At 46.3% G+C, this 21458-nt stretch overlaps 1 protein-coding gene across 2 annotated transcripts in view; it reads right to left on the bottom strand.

The window, feature by feature from the left end:
- The window catches only part of LOC135812540 (fibrillin-2-like), a 41114-nt gene extending 28160 nt beyond the window's left edge, over positions 1–12954 (bottom strand). For both annotated transcript variants that reach the window (XM_065325869.1, XM_065325870.1), the window contains exons 1-2: positions 12740–12954; positions 11909–12391 (exon numbers count right to left, since the gene is read on the bottom strand). In XM_065325869.1, coding sequence (XP_065181941.1) covers positions 11909–12391; positions 12740–12824 — 568 coding nt within the window. In that variant the 5' untranslated portion in view covers positions 12825–12954. The remainder of the gene's footprint in view (positions 1–11908; positions 12392–12739) is intronic.
- Positions 12955–21458: the final 8504 nt, after the last annotated feature.

Here is a 21458-nt window from a genome sequence, read left to right as displayed (position 1 = left end):
AGAGATATTGCCGAAGTGGCACAGTTTTGGTGGGTGTGAATGCTTTCGGGCAATGAGAGAGAGAGAGAACTAATGCCGCGGTGGCACCGAGATAGTGCCGAAGTGGCACAGTTTGGTGGGTGTGAATGCCTTCGGGCTGTGAGTGAGAGAGAGCTAATGCCGCGGTGGCACGGAGATATTGCCGAAGTGGCACAGGTTTGGTGGGTGTGAATGCTTTCGGGCAATGGGAAAGAGAGAACTAATGCCGCGGTGGCACCGAGATATTGCCGAAGTGGCACAGTTTGATGGGTGTGAATGCCTTCGGGCAATGAGAGAGAGAGAACTAATGCCGCAGTGGCACGGTTTGGTGGGTGTAAATGCCTTCGGGCAATGAGAGAGAGAGAACTAACGCCGCAGTGGCACAGTTTGGTGGGTGTGAATGCCTTCGGGCAATGAGAGAGAGAGAGAGAGAGAGAGCGAGCTAATGCCACAGTGGCACAGTTTGGTCTGTGTGAATGCCTTCGGGTAATGAGAGAGAGAGAGAGAGAGAGAGCTAATGCTGCAGTGGCACAGTTTGGTCTGTGCGAATGCCTTCGGGTAATGAGAGAGAGAGAGGAAGAGAGAGCTGATGCCGCAGTTCCATGGTTGTGAATGCCTTCGGGAAACGAGTGAGGGAAATATTGCCAATGTGGCACAATTTGATGGGTGTGAGTACTGTCGGGGAATTAGTGAGAAATACAGTACAGTACCTCTTTGGCCTGCAGTTGTGTGTTGTGTTTGTGCTTCGCTTCTGTGACTTGTATGTTTCCACAGGTGGAGGCGTTGGGCACGGAAGTGATATATCTCGTCTTAACTTGCTCTCAGTTGTGTGGGTATCGCAGTGGTGTGAAGAGCACGAAGAATGACTGGGTTCAGGGGGGCCATTTGGTACCTACCGAGTCGATGCCCTGACCGTACAGTCTGGACTGTGGCCTATATACAGATGTTTTGGCATGATCACATCAGCAGCTGGTCCAGCCATTGTATGGCGAGACACATGCTTGGCATTTACCATGGCCTTTACATCTCTATGACGTATACGAGGGCCGAGAGCTGTTTTCTATAGAGGCTGCGCGAGGATGTTAACGAGAGTGTTGTTCAGGAACATGGATAGTGCAGTCTGCCTTACTGGACAAATCCAAACCTCGTATTGGCAAATATAGGGAATTTATGCAAGCGCTATGCAGCCGAATCGGATGACACAATTTGACAGGTAACACAGAGTATATGGCAAGGCATGTACCTAGGGCTATCCTTTTCTGTCGCCATTGCCGAGCCACCGTGCTCACAGCAGAGACTTCTGTGTGTGTTATTGTTGTGAAGTGGACCACAAAGACGGTACGCTTTCCAACGGCCAAAGAGAGTTGGAAAGCTTGTGTCTTTGTGGGTAACTTGAACATTTGGGCTCATGCAAAATCGCACCGATTTTTGGGATTTCCCCACAACTTTTTGCGTCAGCAAAAATGTTGTGCTGGACCGCATTCCTGTCACTTCGCAGTGGCTTTTCGTTGGTGCAGTTTGTATCCCACCCTCCCACCCCTGACTGCTGGGTGTGTGTTTATCGATATATCGTATTGGTTTTTCTTATTGGCCATGTGGCTGTTGCAGTTACGACTGCTTTTCTTTTTTAGTTAAAAAAACGTAGGGGTGGTGTGTGCGTCGTGGGCATTGTATGGTTACATACAGCTTCAGATTGTATGGCTAGTGACAGGGGGGTTGAGTCTGCAGGGGAAGAATACAGTGATTGAAGTGAAGCTGGATGATGACCGTGTGGTTAGTGTGTGGGGGTTTCGAGATGCCGTCCTGGGGCAGGGATGTCGGTCCCTTAGCTTGGACGGGTGTTGTTACATTCATTGTAACATTTTGTCGTTTTCTGTGTGTTTTGCTGTGCGACTACAGTAGCAGCAGTGTCTTGTGCTAATTTTCTTATCAGGCCCTATGCGTACAATTATTCAAGAAAAAAATCAAGAAGGAGATATAATAATAAAGGGTTTGCTCCCCACACCGGAGCTCGCGATATTCCGCCGACTTTACTTGACACTTGACTTACTCACGACTGCCATCCAGAGCACACGAGAAGTACATCGAACCTTCGACTCGGCAAACGAGGTGTTTGTCGAGCTGGAAGCGGAGCGTCTCTGTAAGTTTGTATCCCTGGTGATGTTTGTGCCTGGAGAGCACTATATAAGTGGTGCTCTTCAGGCACAATCTTCCTCAGCCTACTCAAGCTCAACTGATGAGGGGTGAATTCCCCGAAACACTGTGTATTGAGCAGGGAGTGGTGCTTTCTTGCAGGTTTGCGGAGTCGAAGGTTCGATGTACTTCTCGTGTGCTCTGGATGGCAGTCGTGAGTCAGTCAAGTGTCAAGTAAAGTCGGCGGAATATCGCGAGCTCCGGTGTGGGGAGCAAACCCTTTCTTACAAGTCATCGCCGAAGTCGCAACCACTACTTCGAGATATAATAATATCAATAATAAAGCCATTGCCGAGCCACCGTGCTCACAGCAGAGACTTCTGTGTGTGTTATTGTTGTATAGTGGACCACAAAGACGTAGAGAGTCGTAGATCTACAGTCTACAGAGTTGTATTCACGCGATCGCTGAAATAAACTAGTTTTGCGGGCGAATAAACTACTTCATCCGCGTTATCGAAATTGTCGCAGTTTGACCAGTGACTTGTCACTTGTTACTGACAACTCCATAAGCTAAACCATTCAAAACGTATTACACAGGATGATAGTCTGAAGACTAGAGTAACGTTCCAGGACAGTTGGACTGAAAGTTTTCATGCAGAGATGAAGTCCTCGTCGTCGCTGATGTCAATGGACGCAAAAATATCGTTCCGAAATATTTCAAGGAAGGTTGAAAGTCGGTCGCACCTCATCTCAAACGCTTTGACTTTCTCCACAGGACAAGAGCTGCTATGCTTGTCGTCTGCTAGCTCTGGATGATTTCTGCTTCACCACCAACGAAGCCTAGTAAGAATACACGATCGTTGCGAGGTCGGTTGATTACCGTCGGCCGTATCACCTCGATCTTGAAATGAACTTTCTTTAGCCGTGCCATGACCATTTATTTTAGCTGTGTGGTCACAGCTCATGCAGGTAAGTGTTCTATCATGTCCAGCGCGCCCTCTTTTTCAGCATCACTGGTACGGCACCTGCGCGTGCATCACGAGTCTACACGGCTCTTGCAGGTACAATCATGTATTGAGTGTCTCAGCCAGAGCGACAAATTTTATCGCTGTTGCATGCATTTAGTTTGCTGACCCCTCGATGTTTCACCAAGCGCTGCCACCCGTTCCACGAAGTCATTCTCACCCCAGCTAAGGTAAAACAGTGATGAGGCTTGAGTGAATGGCCATAAGCACGAGAAATGTGAAGGCTGCAACGCCTGACTGATCTCAGCGAGTCGAAATTACCATCGCAGCAACATCAGCGAAGAAATTGCGTCTAGTTCAAAAATTTCAGCTTCCAATAACAGAAAATAGAACTTTGCCGTCACCCATTACTGATGACTATCGCCTATGTCCGATTCCTTGCCTCTGGTACGAGTGCTGGTGAGTAAATACCCCGTTTTATATCAAAAGTCAAACTGCGACAATTTCGATGACGCGGAGGAAGTATTTTGTTGTGGGCAATGTCACATATTATTGCCCGCGGCGGGAAAGGTGCTGATTCGCTGGAGTACGGGCAACAATCAAGTGCCATGTGATGTCTCCTTTATTCACTTCTGTCGAAGGCGATAAGCCAGACCCACCGGGAAATATTTCCATGGGTGGGAGAGCAAAAAAAAGTGGAAAAATATAGAGCCAAAATCCAAAGGGAAAAGAAATAGGAGAAGGAAGTGGAGAAAGAAAAGAAACTCAATGCGAACTCCAATATCAAAACAATCATCCATAACGAGAGAGCTTGGAAGCTCAGGGCCCTACGCTATGTTTTTTTTGCCTTGATGACCTAGACAAAAAAAAGCAAAGGGATGTTATAAATTCTTTAAAAAATCCTTTTTTAAGACATAACCTGGGATTCGAACCCGCACTATCGCGCGCCCTGCATGCATCCCCCGATACACTTCGCATACATACTAATTCTTCCAAGTTGTTTCACATCGTGATCTTGCATTTGAAAGCCCTATTTGAATATGCATTGTGGCCAGCCGTCCTTGATGGTACGGTCCGGGACAGGTACGATCGAGGGTAATACGACACCGTCTCCCGTACCATACCGTACCATCAAACACAGCTGGCCACATACAGCTGCCCGCAATATTTAAATAGGGCTTTCAAACGCAAGATAATAACGTGAAGCAAGTTGGAAGAATGGGTATGAATGCGAAGTGTATAGGGGAATGCATGTAGGGCGATAGTGCGGGTTTGAATCCGAGGATTTGCCTGAAAAAAAAGGAAAAATCGAAAAATTTATAACATCCTATGCTTTTTTTGTCGTCAGATACGGATAGCGCCAGGCGTGACACAAACAAACAAACAAACACACACACAAATACCAAACGAGAGAGCTTGGAAGCTCAGGGCCCTACGCTATGCTTTTAAGCTTTTTTGCCTAGCTCATCGTACATGTTATAAGAACTGAGGCAAAAGTATTTGCAGAATTTATTGCGGATTGTTATTTCTCTAATAATTATCTTCTTTTGGTTTGCTCCTTCTTTTCGTTTTATCTCCTTACACTGTAAATCAACAAATTTAGGCTGAAGAGAAAATTGGAAACCTCTCTATTAGAGAGGTTAAGATGCACGTTATTTCCGACGTGACGCGCAATTTTACGTCAAATTTGAAATCGATAGGTATTTTTGCTCTCACATGCAGCCATTGCTCAATAATGCATCAATTTCCTATATGACAAACTTTGGCCTGTGATTTACTTTGGCCGGTTGGTACCAAGCGGCGAAATCAGCGAAATTAAATCGCCAGCGAAAATTAGTTGATTTTAATACAGTAATCGGATTTTCTGGCCTTTTTGTAGTAAGACATGTACATTGAACTGTTGAGCCAATGACGACGCCGAATGCATGGTTGCCTGTGGAGCACATTACATAACTTAGCAGTCTCCTAAAATACGTATCCTGTCCGACGGCAAAAGAGTCTGCAGATTTAGTTTTTCTGCGCGTCGACGGGATGTCTGCGACGCGAAAGTTCAGCTCGCGTTATTTGGCTCGCACGTCGAAAAATCAACGCGAGTGACCTGCTGCTCACGTGGAAATTTGGACATTACATAACTTTACAGTCTCCTATAATACGTATCCTGTCCGACGGCAAAAGAGGCTGCAGATTTAGTTTTTCTGCGCGTCGACGGGATGTCTGTCCTGACGTTCACTGGGACCGGCGCTGACTCTGCCGAACACGGGCGTTCTGGACTCGACAGGATGTCTGTCCTGACGTTTCCTGGGACCGGCTTAGACTCTGCCGATCACGGGCGTTCTGGACTCAACGGGATGTCTGTCCTGACGTTGCCTGGGACCGGCGGACTCTGCCGATTACGGGCGTTCTGGAGTCGACGGGATCTCTCTTCCGACGTTTCCTGTGACCGGCGCTGAATCGCTCGTTCACGCTTATTTTGGAGACGACGCGATCTCTCTTCCAAAGTACATGTATGTTTATGCTGACGCTGTTTGTGCTGACGCATCCTATCACCTACTCGGCGTCTATTCTAATTTAATTTCCTCCTCGTCTCCCTATTTCATTCCAAATCTCCCTCTACATCAGGGAGTCGTATACATAATACGACGAATATTGGTACGGTACGGGATAGATACAGGAGCCCGCAAAAATTGTGGACAGCTGTTATGTACAATCCTGTAGAGCCTTTGTAGTCACAGATACGGGACAGATACGGGACAGATACGGGATAGCGCCAGGCGTGACACAAACAAACAAACAAACACACAAACAAACAAATACCAAATTAAAGCTGTGTGGACCCTGGCTAGCGCCAGACGTTACTGAAGTAACGTCTTCTGCATAGCTACGGAAATTAAAGCTGTGTGGACCCTGGCTAGCGCCAGACGTTACTGAAGTAACGTCTTCTGCATAGCTACGGGAATAATACTATTTATACAAAAAGAGAAAGACCAAGGAACTACAAGTTACGCTATACTGTCCACTTATACCACCAGTTATTAAACAATCAGCTCATGCGATAACATTGCAGTACACTGATCGACGGTACTGACGTTCTACAACTAATTGGCTAACAGCTTTAGCCCATCTTGGATGCGCACTCCAACAGCCTTCCAACTTGGCAGGTTCTAAGTTAAGCCTAGTTCACATTCGACGTAAGGCGGACGGTACGGGACGTAACAGCCAGCTCCCCGTTCTGAAGCGATCTGTACGATTTGTACAATATAGTACAAAACGTGACCGGAAGATCGTTGCGATGTTCAACGATCGACGGCGTTCGGCGCCGTCGTGGACTTCGCTTTTTTCATCTTGTCGAGTAGTGCAAGTATAAAAACCCGAGGCTTTGAAGGGTCTTTTCCTTCCATTTTATTTGTTCCTATCATGGGTTTGCTACGGAAATTGAAGTTTGCAAGAGCCCAGCTGGAGCTTCTGCAGCTCCAACAGCAGCAGCAGCAACAACAACATCAACGTTTCTCCACTCGGAAAAGGTTGTGGGAGAGAGAAATGCTGAAGGATCGCCATCATTATGGCCAGTACCATCACCTGTTGCAGAAGCTGAGGGATACTGACAGGATGGGATTTCATGGGTAAGACTGTAAAAAGTACCACTGTATCACAAATAGGCTGTACTACCACTGTATATCCTGTACTCTAGTTTTGCATAGCAGCACGCCATATGAATGGTTGTGGCAAAACTTTGACCCTTGTCCTTTGACATTGTGTGCTCCAAAAATAATACCACAATAACTTTGTATTGCATAATTGTAGCAGCACGACACTAGAACTGTGCACAAGCATAGGTCATATGAATGGTAGGGTCAAACTTTGACTTTAGGGTCAAACTTTGACCCTTGTCCTTTGGCCTGGTGTGCTCTACAGTTTTTTCCACAGTTCTACAAAATATATTAATGTTAGAATGTTTCTTTCCTTTGCGCTAATGTTCTCCAGATATGTCAGGATGTCGCCTGAACGGTTTGACCATTTGTTGGGATTGGTGGAGGAACAACTCCCACAACGCAATCGGAACACTATACGGCGAAAGGCCATATCTGCGGCAGAACGCCTGGTAGTAACATTGCGCTATCTTGCAACAGGGGATTCGCAGAAAAGTCAATCGTACAATTTCTACATGGGAAGGAGCACCGTTTGTTACATTGTCCGTGAGACATGTGAAGCTATATGGAAGGCAGTTGGGCCAAAATTTGTTGCTGCTCCCAGCACGCCAGCCGAGTGGGAGGCCATAGCCAATGAGTTCAAGGCCATTTGGAACTTTCCAATGTTGCTATGTGTTAAGGAAACTGGTTCCTCTTCCCTTCGAATCCCTATAGCATTTTGTTACTCCAGGTACGCCCCACAAGGATTCGTTGATTCCTACGACCGATCCGATGATCTCGTTCTGGGCACTTGGAGAGCGGAAGCAACCGACAAGTCATTCACTGACTTAGACAAGCTGTGCTCCAATAATTACTCCGTTTCAGCATCCGATGTACGCGAGAGTTACTGCACATATTTCAACAGTGACAATGGCAGTGTAGGCTGGCAGCTCAAGCACGTCAGAAGCTGCGGAGAACGAACTGTACCCAGTTAGGTATGGATGTTGCCTTGCGCCGTTGTCTGCTGCTGCCAAAGCATCTACATGTGTATGACTTTCACTAACTGCATGTACTGTACTCCTTTGCAAATCTAAGTCCTGAATATATTGTCCATGATACCATGTCCTTGCAAATGCTGTCTGAGTTTATGATTTCGTCCTCTGCCTTAGCTTGCTGCAGTTTGTTTATGCTAAATCCTGCTAAACTTTAAAGCAAAGTACCAATTTCTATGTAAAGTTATCACTTGACTTGTCCTGTATTCCTTCTCCACTCATGACATATCTACTATCGAATTAACATTTTATTTTCACTGTGGAAATAAATACAATGAATACAAAGCACTCAATACAGCTGTCTATTGTAGCCCAGCAGCTCAAGCTCTTGCCTCATGTCATAACAACAGAAGTGAAAACAATGAAGCCAAAATAATGATACATTATAAGAGTGGGTGGAAAAATGTAAAAAGAATGCTGTGCTGGAATATTCTATGTCGTGACATTATCAGCACCACCTCCATGGCCTTCAACTGCAATTTCTGAATCCTAATTTTCTCATATAAGGAGTCATCAGGGAGTATAGGAAATTGATCTGGCTCACTTCTAGTATAATAAAATGATTGTACATTACCGATACTAGAAATAACACTGTTCCAAGAATACTTTATAAACACAATTTGTGCAAACATGCATGCACAAAAACACACCATACATTTTTACTCATAAATATCTAGATCTCATAGTGAGAATTGCCATCAGTAGTAATAATGATGGCGTTTTAAAAGGTGCACAAAAGTTACGAGTATGCTATGACGATACAGCAATTATCTTCGTGAATGGGGCTGCCAATTTTAGGTCAGTGCATTGGTATTTTAGTCTAGTTTCCATATCAACGAGTGCAAGTATTACTACACTCAAACTGCGATATTATGGATCACTAACACACGTACATGCATACATACATACATACGTACATACATGCACACACATACACAAGCTCATACAATCCCAGACTCGCGGTCTCCTCCAATCGTTTAGTGTGATATTCCAAATCACAGAATGTTTGAATAAAAAGTGGACAAAATTGAACAAGACTTTGCGTACTCTCTCTCTCTCACTCACTCCACACACGCTCGCTCCACTGTGTTAGAGCAAACACACATGCTCTCTCTCTCTCATTCACTCTGCACACGCTCCCTCCGCTACGTTAAAACAAACACACATGCTCTCACTCCCTCTGCACACGCTCGCTCTGCTACATCAAAACAAACACATAATTATGCTCTATCTCCCTTACTCCGCACACGCTCCCTCTTCTATGTTAAAACAAACACACATTCCCTCCGCTACGTTAAAACAAACACACGTACTCTCTCTCTTTTGCTCACACGCTCTGTGTCCCACTGTCTATCCGTCAGTTACGCTAGAGATGTCATCGGTGTTAATGGAAGTTGACGGTGGCTGGGGTGGCTGGGGTTCAGGTGAGTCAAATTGGGGACTGTACTGCTGATACGCCGGAGCCTGTCATTGTTGCTGCCACTGCTTTAGCGGCTGCTGTGGTGGCGGTGGCTGTTGCTGCTGTGGCATAACTGGTTGGGGCTGGATTGCTGGCGGCTTGCACAATGGGTATGCTGGCGGACGCTGCTGGAGGTGATGCGCCGACTCCACTTCCACCACGGCATTAAGAATCCTGGCTCGGAGTAGACTCCGTCGAAGGGGAGGAAGATCCTTGAAGTGAGAGACAAGGCTCAAGCAGAAGAGCCTGTCAGGATCTTCCTCCCTCTCCTCTGTCTTGATCGCTTCGGCGATGTTGTCGATTGCCTTCTGGATGTTTGGCCGTGGGGGTTTCCCGATTGGATTCCCCCACGGCCGTTCAGTCTTAATTCTTTTCGGAGTTGGCGCGTCCTTGCAAGTCACATCTGAAAGACACAAAGAACAGTCCACATAATACGACAATTACCTCAAGTACCAAGGAGTGGTAGCATCAGTATTTCTTGACCAAAGATGCCATAATGCACACCATGCACATACATGTATGCAGCTAATGGATAAGAACACCGACAAAAAGGGCAGAACTTACCGAGTATCGCACAATCGTCATCGTCCTTCTCAACATCGATGGGAGTGTCTTCGTTCCCTTCCGAGGCACTCCCTTCATCCGACACCGCGCCACAAAAATTTGTTGATGTCAAGCGGTGCCGGATAAATGTTTGGAGCCATCTGAGCTGCTCCAGGTCAGACGACAAGGGTGGTACGGCATCCCTCCCCTGGCCCGACTTGGTAGTCATTGACTTCAGGTATCTCGAGAACCGTGTTCGGATGTTGCCATACCTGTAGAAACATTGCACAACGGGAGTAACGTTTTGTTTAGAACTTGTTCAGTTTTACCGAAAAACCTGTTGAAGTCATATTTTATTAATTTTTAATTTGGGTACAATTTTCATCCATGAAAGAATCGCCATTTAAGATACACAAGAAGCAAGCAAAGTAAAATGCAAGTGATTTAATGATGTAAATTGTTTTCTCATGTAATCCTCATGCAATCAGCCAATAATAGCTAGATTTACATTGGACTTACCGCTTCTTGGCCCCTTCGGCGCTTACTCCGAAGTGACCTGCGATTTCCTTCCATGCGTTGTTCTTTTTTGCAGCATTTTTATAACTGCTCATTGACTTGTCATAAATGGTCCGATACTCTCTCACCTGACAAAACACACAATCATGTACACAATTAAATTAAAAAATTCACATCTGGGTGCAACTTTCAATTGTTCTGAGCTGGGGGCTCTTAGCTCTGGATTGCAACATTGGTGGTGTTCATATTGAAGACAGTGCTTGCTTGCATGTATAATAATAATTATGGATGTACATGTACACAATTATAGATGTACATGTACGTTCTGATTTTGTACTTCTCATCCATATAGAATAGTCTTGGGTCAAAAGTTCATTGAGGACAAAGTGCAAGAGCCAGTGACTGACCCCAACCCTGAAACATGCAATAATCGATCTCACCTTCTCCATAAAGTCCACGTCGGACACTTCTGAAGACGCACTAGACGTTGAAGACATGTTGGCACAGCAGCTGAAGATCAACACAACAGTCTCAGCAGATCTCGAAAAGAAAGAGGATGAACTCTCATCAGAGCGCCCTTTTATCGGGGGAAGATGGTGCCAAAAAGCTCTTCAAAAAAACAAAGTCCTCCTTGCGTACAACGCCGACCATCGCCGTCGCCTGTTCACATTCAAATCTCTCCCGTTTTGTACGCTTGCGTCCCCGTCTACGCCCGTCTACGGTGTGAAAAGTTGGATCGATCCAACTCTTCCCGTCGCTCCCCGATCCGTATGGTAGTACGGTTGCGTTCCCGTCCCTGGTGTTCACATTGGACGCCGTCAGACCGTCCCGTCGCTTCCCGTCGATCCTTACGTCGCGTCCCGTTGCGCCCCGTCGAATGTGAACTAGGCTTTATAGAAATAACCTTCCCTCCTTATGTTATTTCTATAAGCGAGATCCAGTGTGGGAGCAAACCCATTCCTAAACAAAATCATCGTCGAAATCGCAACCTCTATTTCGTACTGTTGTGCCCAGCGCGACTAGCTGGTTTGGAGGTAACAGCGTTGTGAATGACCGACGGTCCTCTACGTATGTTCTGACCGTCCAGGAGCGATAACTGACTCACGCTGCTATCTAGTGTTCAAGAGGTGTTTGTCGCACTGGAAATGGAGTGTCTCTGTAAGTTTTTATCCCTGGTGATATTTGTGCCTGGAGAGCACTTCTTCAGTGAGTCTATCCCAGGCGGGAGAAAAAGAGTTTCTGGCTCTGTCACAGGTGTCGGCTGGCCAACACGCGGCGGGACGACGGTCAGGGGATCGACCACCTCAGTTTGCCAGTCGCGGCGCAGGCACCAAGATGTGTGGATTTTGTGGGGGCACATCTCACGCGCGGAGCACCTGCCCTGCTAAGGACAATGAGTGCCGTCAATGCGGAAAACGTGGCCACTACGAGCGAGTGTGCCGGTCTCGCCGTAACCAGCAGTCCGTGTCTGCAACCGAGGTGTCCGACACTTACACAGATGACAGAGCGCTTCTCAAGACATAAGAATTTTCAAGAATATTCTTGAGCAGTTCTGAGTAAAAAACGGTTGGGGAATTCCATAATTCAATTGCTTACCCTGTCCAATGATGATCAGTCCACTTGCTCCTTTGTGGTCGACTTTATATAATTGACAATAATTAGATATCCCTGGGGAAATCGTGATCAGGAACCTGCTCGTATTATTGCTTGTCATGAACCCGTGAAGCGATTCGGACGCAGCGTTCGTCAGGCTCACGTTTCTACGATTCCAGGTACGTGTCAGCAGATCTGGATCTGGATCTGAAAATTGAAGCATATCAAGAACTCTGTCATCGCTTCCATAACTCACTGATACAGAGCATGTTCCCGAGTACAGAAGAGAAATAGCCTTGAATGATACATCGCATGGTGATGTGAAGATGAACGGCTTCTTGTAGAGGTTTCCACCAGGCCTGACATGTATAGTAGTAGGATCATTCGCTGGCTGGACATATACAGTGTCGCCATAGTCATGTATTTTTCCATCTTCTGGTTGGCAGTTTCGCAATATGGCACCAAGCGATCCAGAGCCACACAGACCTGTAGCCATAATAATAATGCAAAAGTAGCGAGTGAGCAGCACGATCTTTAAACATGAACATAGCACTGTCTAAGGCTACAGACAAACAGAATATTAGTTGATACGGGCCTGTCGAAATTTCTTTCTTGCCTTTGTTTGTCATTTGGCTCTTTCAATTCCACTGAGGATCATCTTGCGCGACTCCGAGAACTCAGAGAAATCTTTCTGGGGCTATTTTGCTTTCTCTTGTGTTAATGAGGCACACTATACACTGATCAAGTAATCTACATCCAAACGTTCACAATTATTATCTTTCCTAGCAGCCAAAGAAGACTAGACTGTCATCCAGAACTACATACATGACTTACTGATAGCGATTAGCAGGGCGCTGGTGCCGTGAAGAACCCTGGCGATCATGTTACTCTCGATGGTCTCTTTGGTATCGATCTCCATCCAATCCACAGATAGGGTAAAGCCTGCGACACTCACCCTGAACTATTTTATGTAATATTATTGCTACCGTCCAACAAAGTAAACTGAACATATCAAGACTTCGTCATGCAGCGCAATGCTAGGACGGCAGGGGACCAATATATTGCTACAAATGTGTCTAAAACACTAATCCCTAGTCCAAGAACTGAGGCAACACCAGTAGCTTGAAGAGGCCCAAGTAGCAGAAAGCACCATCTGTTTACAATCCGCAGGGCTGGCATCTTTCGGCTCACCACTCGCATTGCGACACGCTTCCCTGTGATTGTTGGCTAAAATGTACGAGTGTACTAGCCGCTAGGAGTATCTCATGTGGGTCTAGCAGCATTCCTCCTCGAGTCATTTGGCGTGGCAGCGTTGATTTGCGCATGTTTTGGAAGCCCTAGCCACGTGAGGCACACTTGGCGCACTTCTGTCTTGCGATTTGATGTTTCAAGACCTAGAGGATAAATAACTAGGTGTTACTCTGAGTTTTACACACTAGACGATCATCAAACACCACACCACACCGCTGCGCTCTCCGACCGACCTCAACACGTTGCCAGAGCACACCATCAGCAAAACGACACTTCAGTTGGTACACTGCTCCTTCAGACAGCAGCTGTTTCGATCATCAGGATCTCATCAGTGAAGGTTTATAATGTAGAATGGGTAACAGATAGTGAATTTCACCCTTTTGTAGCAAAAAAGGGGGAAACATAATGGTGCATCTTAGGGGCAAAAAGGGCGGAAAACATACTTGCGCATCCTAGGCGCGAAGATTAGGGCTAAGCAAAGGCAATACAGATAGACTACACTGAGGATACTAGCAATTTAAAGGGTGTAAGCGAGAACAGCTGTTGTCTGAAGGAGCAGAGTAATAACTGAAGTGTCGTTCTGCTGATGGTGAGCTGTGGCAACGTGTTAAGGTCGGCCAGAGAGCGCAGCGGTGTGGTGTGGTGGTTGATAAGACTCTGGACAAGGCCGAATGCTGCTACTTACCCCTTTTGATCAGGCCATAATCAGACAACAGTAATAAGACATATCTGTTTTTTTTTGGTTTATCGATGTAGGACTCAGTGAGCAGCCACGTCACCATCCCCGTCACCAATGAAACAGTCACAAATCCCCGAAGACCAGTCATAAAGTGCCACACCAGTTTGAATCCCGATGACCAGTCACAAACAGCCGCGACTTTGTCTGTGAATGGTCACAGGATCCACGTCAGAATAAAATTATTATGACTCAACTGGAGGCATTCATGGGATCAACAAACTGTTTTCCTTCACATGGTTCAGAAGCTAGCAAGAACTCTCGATCTCCACGTAGTCAACTTGTAGCTCGAGTCAGGTGTGTGTGGGCTCCTCTCCAAAACAAAGGGCGGTCGAAGATCTTAGTGGCTTCAGATAGAATCTCTTTTGATGGGACGTTCTGTCTAGTAGATCGTGCTATTCATCACCTTTGAAGAAAAAACTTCGTCGTTCAGAAAAGCTATTTCAGAATATTGTCAGTCAAGTATTTTTTCATGCCAATCTTCTTAGAACGGAGACTGCTTTCAAATGATCCAACATACCAGCAGCACTTGCTTTGTGGATCGAGAAATGAACACCGTTGACCATGCAGAGACGAAAATGTAAAAAAAGATGGCAATGAAAATATGTTCATCGCCAGGAATGTCCGGAGACATCAGGCACCTTCGTTTGCGTTGCTCTGTCTTTCTAGTGGAGGACTCAACAGAAAAAAACAATGTCCAGCTTGTTGAAACTGAAACTTCCTCTCAGTTGAAATCGTTCAGGGAAGACATCTATCCAAGACTTCATCGATCCATTTCAAACGCCATCGTAAGAAAGTAAATCAAGTCGTGTTAGCCATGAGAATGGCGATGTAGACCGGAGAAGATTGAGTCTCTTGTTTTGACTGCAGGAAACTGCATTTCAATATTGGGGTTCAACGTAATGCTTGCACAGTTTATTGCTTTGAACACATCTTCTATTCATTCCTACACCCAGTATAACTCTGTAAAATGTGTTGATGTAACATTATGGTACACCGTTATCTATAACGTGTATTACAGAACAGAACAACAAGGACAATCAGGGCTTGTTTGCTGCGTCTTGAAGTTTCATGCTCACGCAATCATCAGGCAACATTAAGGTTGGGTGCCGACCACGCCAGTACATATGCCAGGAGAAGGTTGGGGCTCGCGGTGTTATCTTAGGCAGGAAGCTGTGTGCAGAGTGTGTGGTTGTTGAAGGCAGGGGCTAGCAGTGCAATGTTAGGGCAGAATGTGCGGATGGTGTGCGCAGGAGGTGGTGAGCAATGTGTGTGGATGTTGTAGGCAGGAGGCTATAGTATACAGCTAGCGTGAGTGTGATATTAGCGCAGTGTACATGTACATATAATTATATCTTCCTCTTTTTTTTTTCCTTGTTTTCTGTTCGAACACTAGCGTGCCAGGGTGGCCGCTGGCGTTGATGGGAGTTGCGTCACGGAAAACCGCTTCTGAGCAGGAGATGCTTGCCAGTCGATTGTTGATGCCAGCTGGGATGTTCTTAAGGACTTGCGGTGGGTGATTGGAGTGTACGTTGACATACAGTGGGGTGTCGTTGGGTTTTCGGCACGGTAAAGTACTCTAGCAGCACTGAATTCTCGAACTACATCTGGAAACTGAAGAAATTCAACACCCCGTACGAAGTCGAATGGAGGATAAAAGATCGCGCCTGAGCATACTCCAACAACACAAAGCGGTGTTCCCTCTGTACCAGAGAAAAGTTCCACATCCTGAACACGCTAGGGTCACAATCCAGCCTCAACAAACGCTTGGAAATGATGTCCAAATGCCGACACGAGAACAAGTATCTAAGTGGAAGCAAACAAGCCTTGATTGTCCTTGTTATTCTGTTCTGTAATACGGTCTGCCTCCGAGGTGTTGAGCACTGTCAACACTCTGGGTACACCCTCCGGTATAAGGTGTATTATACTATTTGCAATTTGTCCATTACGTATTTTTCTTCTACTTATATATTTTATGGAAATATTCACTCACTATAACTTCTTGTGATTCCTGGTGCAAATGTAGCCTGCTATGCCTGCTTATTGGCGAGAGCCCACAAGAAGTGTAAATCGATATGGATAGCTGACTAGATGTTCTTGAACTGGCATACTGCTTTGACAAGAACTTTGTTTAGATAAGGTTTAGAATTGGGTACTTAATGGCCTGGAGGAACTAATCATGATTGCGATCAGTTTACTAATTTTTTTCTTTTTTTTCTTTTTACGAGAAACCACGAGCCTCGAGAACAGAATACTGCATGATAGAGGTGGTTGCAGACGCAACTGTGGTGGTGAAACCGGAGCATCTCCGCTGGCCTGAGGTCTCGGTTTCAGCGACACTTCAGTGCACCAAAAACTGGGGAGGAGTAGGCACAGTATCACCAAGAGTACGGTTATTCCGTCTGCGCATCACTTCTTGGCTTTAGGATTGTTTGAAAAGAAATGTGCTTGAATAATACAGAACTACCTTCATTCTGCCTGTGACTACTCACAGGGAAATATTGGTAACAACTACATGTCGCATGTGACTGTTCGCATGGAATCACAACTGTATTCTACCCGTGACCGCTCATAGGGAATGATAGTTTCCACAACAAATCCTGCAGTACGAAGTTCTTCATGAACAGTCACGAACTGTGTGCCCTACACACTTGCACATGTATGGTGATTTTTGACTGTCCATGGGGCATTGTGATCGGTCAACTAATTTGTGACTGGTCCTGGGGATTTTGTGAAAGTTTGACTGGTCACGGGGACCGTGATTGATCTCGGGGCCTTGATTGGCCACTGAGTCCTTCATAGGCCCACAAAGTTAAGGTGTAAATCACAGCAATGCACTTGAAGTAAGTGAGTAAATTTTCGTGTCCGGTCCCGAGAGGGAACTCACAGAAGCGGGCACTTAGGGGTGAAACAACTGACCCTAAAACGTATCGACTACTTTCGTATAGTATTCAATGCTATCGACCATATTCAATTCTATCGACTATATTCAATGCTATCGACTGACTATTGATTGGTTATCCAGTACCATTTCTGATATGCATGGACACAAGCACAGACTATTACTGCAGTATTACACATGCATGCTTCCCCACCCATGTACAAGCAAACAGAAGCAGCACTTCACATGTAGGTTTCAAACCAGTGCAATGTGAGCGTGATCTTGTACATGTGAAATAAAGCAGATACCAGAACAAGTGCAGTCTGTGCAACGGCTCTGGGTGACCAACAAATAACGTCAAACTACAGACTGTTGCGATTACATTGTGGGATTCTGAACGAAGAGAGAATAGAGGCTTTTGTTAGATGAAGAAAAGCATGTTTGTCAATGTTCTAGGTGGAATACAATAGTAAATGTTGTAGAATTCGAGAGAAGAGTAGGCGTGTGCATGTACTATTGTAGTCGTGCACACTTCCTAAGGCATTGCTGGAACACCAGGAATCAGTAGTTGTTATGAGTGCTGTGCCAAAGGAAAATGCCGGGCAAATAAAGGTGTTGACAGCTGTTCGGAGGGACAGAGAAAGCGCACTCTCGGAATGCATTAATTACAAAACAATGTGTGATAGAGGAACGTGTACAAGTATGCTGTGCATGCAGTGCGTGGTATGTACATTCACACACGCCGCGGTACAAAAATTCGCGTTTACATGACCGTACAAGCCACTTGCAACGCCTGTGCATTCACACAGTCAAATGCAGTGCATGACAAACATGTAAAAAGTGACCCGCGTGACCCATACTCCCATACTTTATGGGCCATAGCGAAGAGCCGGAATTTGGATTTCTGCATGAGCTGGGCGCACCGTTACCGGTACGGCTAAACATTTCAAAAATATTGTACTATTTCTTGGTCTATTTGGTCTATTTCTTGGTCCGCTAGTATAATCGCTAGTATAATCAGCTGAGGCACGTTTCGGAGGTGTGAGGGATGCACTGGAGTCGGCTGCAACAAAAACAGTTGGATATAAAAAGAGAGCCGAATGTAGCCGAAAAGCCCATGATCCTGGCATAGCCCTTCTATCAGCCCAACAAAAAGAACTGCGGGTAAAAATCGACTCGACAAAATGCCCAGACGGGAGGAAATCACTGAAACGCGATCGGAATCAGATATTACACCAGATACGAGATATCGCCCGGAACAACTCTGAAGCCCGCCTGGACTCCTTCGCTCAAGAAGTAGAGAAGCTGAAAAACAATGCAAGGGTCTTCCAAGCAGCCTCTTTGCTGCGGCGGCAGTCTCCCGCGCCATTGGTTGTTCATGACGCTCTTGGACGGATAATCGCCAACGATAAAGAAGCGGCAGAGAAGGTAGCTGACCACTTCAGGCAGCAGTTTCGGGATCCATCCGCAGTAAATGATATTCTGAGACCGCTGGGCTCGAAGTATCTTGAAGAAAGGATCAGCGCTGCGGAGGTTGCCCTGGCAATTAGATTACTGAAATCGCAGAGGGCAGCTGGGCCGGATGGCATCCCCGGAGACCTGATCAAGCATGCTGGTGAGAGGGTCGCACATGAGATCGCTGCCATTCTAAACCAATGTTTTGCGGATGGCAGTGGAATGGATCTTGGATGTGGAACACTAATCCCGCTCCCGAAACCAGGGAAACCCAGAGGGCCGTTAACCAGTATCAGGCCAATAATACTCTTGAACTCTATACGCAAATGCCTGTCAACAATCACACTTCGCAGGATTATGCCAAAGATTGACTCCTACCTATCTCCAACCCAGAGCGCTTCCCGTCCGGGTCGGAGTACCGCGGATATTGTCTGGTGTGGCCGGTGGCTGGCAGCCAAGGCTGAACGTTTCAAGTGGCAATGTACGGTCCTCGGAATGGATATGAGCAAGGCGTTCGACACAGTGCAGCGGGGAAGATTGGTGGAGGTAATGAAACAAATAGTTAACACAGATGAGGTACGAATGGTGGAGATGTTGTTGCACAACACAAGGCTAAGAGTGAAGATAAAGAATGCGCTCTCGGCAGAATTTCCAACATCAATAGGCATCCCACAAGGAGATAGTTTGTCGCCGGTGCTATTCACCTGTTATCTCGAAGCGACAATGCGTTGCCTGCGTCCCAGGATATCGCCAAGACCTGCCATACTGAATATTGGAGGGACAGCCTACACGACTGTCGATATGTCCATACCTTGCGAAACAGCATACATGGACGACGTTAACCTGTACTCCACGGACCGTCAACATCTAGCGTGCGCACTAACAGAGGCAGAGGTAGTGTTCAAAGAGTGGAACCTCAACATCAACCCTACCAAGACCGAGTGGACCCATCTATACCAAGAAGAGGATGTTGCAAGAAGAGGTGAGGAACGATGGAGGTCCACCCGGTTGCTTGGTTCACTGTACGGAGTCACAGAAGACCTCAAGCGCCGGCGCCAGCAAGCCGCAGCTGCCTTCAACACACTTGTCAACCTGTGGTTGCGGAGACAAGTTATCTCTGAAGCAACCCGCCTGAGGTTGTTTGATGCATTTGTGCTATCTATTTTGACCTACAACTGCGGCGTGTGGGTGCTTTCATCCCGGGATGCTACAGCAATGGATGCGTTCCACAGAAAGCAGCTCCGCCGTCTATTAGGGATATCTTACCCGGAAATTATCTCCAACACAGACCTATATGCCCGCTGCAATGCCGAGCCAATATCCGTACTAAGCAGAAGAGCACGGTGGAAACTGTTTGGTCATATTCTACGCCTCCCTGAAGCAACTCCAGCGCAGGTGAGCATGACAGCGTATTTCCAGCGACAGAATCGGGGCTGGCTCGGACGCCCGCGCATCACCCTACCAGTGGTGATAGACAACGAATTAGCTAAGGCAACGTCCATGCGTCTCCGGAGTCTGAAGGACCTGGAGACACTGCATTTGGTGGCTCGGAACAGGCAATCATTCAACGATATAATCGCACAGGTCACATTGTAGAGTGCAGATCACCTAGTGCTTTCAACAATAATAACGTACTTCCACATTATGGGAATTTGGTATAACCCCACACCCGTCATTGTTGAATATTCGATAATAGCGTGGATTTCCCCAACATTAATTATATTTTCATTTTTTCATTTTTTGTTATCCTCTCCAGTGTGGGAGCAAACCCATTCCTAAACAAAATCATCGCCGAAGTCGCAACCTCTATTTCTCTCCCCTGCCGTTGTACATAAGCGGCTTGCCGCGGATATGTCAATACTACTACTAGTGTAATCTCGGTGGAACCTCAACGCCTCCACAACTGGTGTATTCCTCTGAGTGTGCTGGAGTTGTGAACGACAGCGGCCGTGGGTTGGCCGTGTATATCATTTCCTGATCACTCCGGGTAGCTGCTTTCCGCACAGATTCAGCTCATCTGCAATCCTCTTCTCGGTAACATCTCTTTTCATCATAGTTTCACTTTTCTCGCTTGTATTTTCCCCATAGTTCTATCAGCCGTAGCTCCCCCTCGGCAGAAAAGACAACTCGAGGCTGCGTACTACCGGACTCTCCAAAAACTAACAAAAACTCTGCGCACTCGACACACCAAACCACCCGTTTCGACTTGCCTGAAAACTAAAAGCCGAAATCCGCTTTCAAAGCCGCCTTCACAGCCGCTCCGGGATGGCTTTGAACGTTGACGTGATTTTTCACTTTTCGCGCATGTTTCCATGCCCACTTCAAAGAACATGATGCTTGTATGCGGTTTTGTACCGTGTGTGAATAGGGCCTAAGGCCGCAACCACACTACGTAAAAATCACAGTACAAATTTTCATGCATATCTCAGTACAAGACGGTACGCAACCACACTACACTTTTCGGTCTGCATAGTTGACGTTTTCACGCGAACAGCACGTGACGTTGTGGTACCAAAGTGTGTGCCATGTGCTGGAAAAGACCGGGAAATTCAAAAACAATGCAGATGCTGATGTTATGTACGACGACCAGGTACAAAAACAAAGTTGTACACAGGAGATGGAGCGCGAAAACGACGAAAACGACAAACGTGGCTTTCTACAGGGGTGCGCCAGTTGCTGAAAACCTACAAAGCGCATTTTGCATTTCGCACGCGTCGGCATGACGATTTCTACTGTAATGCAGTTTGTACGTGATTTTGTACGTAGTGTGGTTGCAGCCTAAGGTCAGGCATGCGTTTATGCTCAAGAGGTGCAGCGCAGGTCGGTGTAGTGCTAGTCAACTGACTGTTGATGTTACAATGTACATGCATGTAATCTAGTAGAGGTGAAGAGGGGCTACACATGTATGTTTTAACGTTAAAGAAAGAGGACCTATGTGCGAGGGTCTTTGCACCATTCCTGTGCTCAGCTGTGAAACCTGTGTGAAACGTTCTACACAGTACAGTAAGAGAGCATGTCTTAGAAAACCAGAACATTCGTGCAAGTCGATCTCTCAGATTTCGCTCGAATTTTGCAGATAGGTTTGCTTTGGGGTGTAGATTGACATTCCCAAGCCCGCGCAAAAAGAAGGGGGCCATGAAATTGGTATGCCCCTCAATATTGGTTTATAGGTCTACAAACGATTTATAGGTCTACAAACGAGCCACGGCACAGCGTACATGAACAAGATA

This window comes from Sycon ciliatum, chromosome 3 (assembly GCF_964019385.1).
Source record: "Sycon ciliatum chromosome 3, ocSycCili1.1, whole genome shotgun sequence".
Taxonomy (NCBI): Eukaryota; Metazoa; Porifera; class Calcarea; order Leucosolenida; family Sycettidae; genus Sycon; species Sycon ciliatum.
Note: the sequence above shows the minus strand (reverse complement) of the source record. Positions and strands in the feature narration are given on the sequence as shown.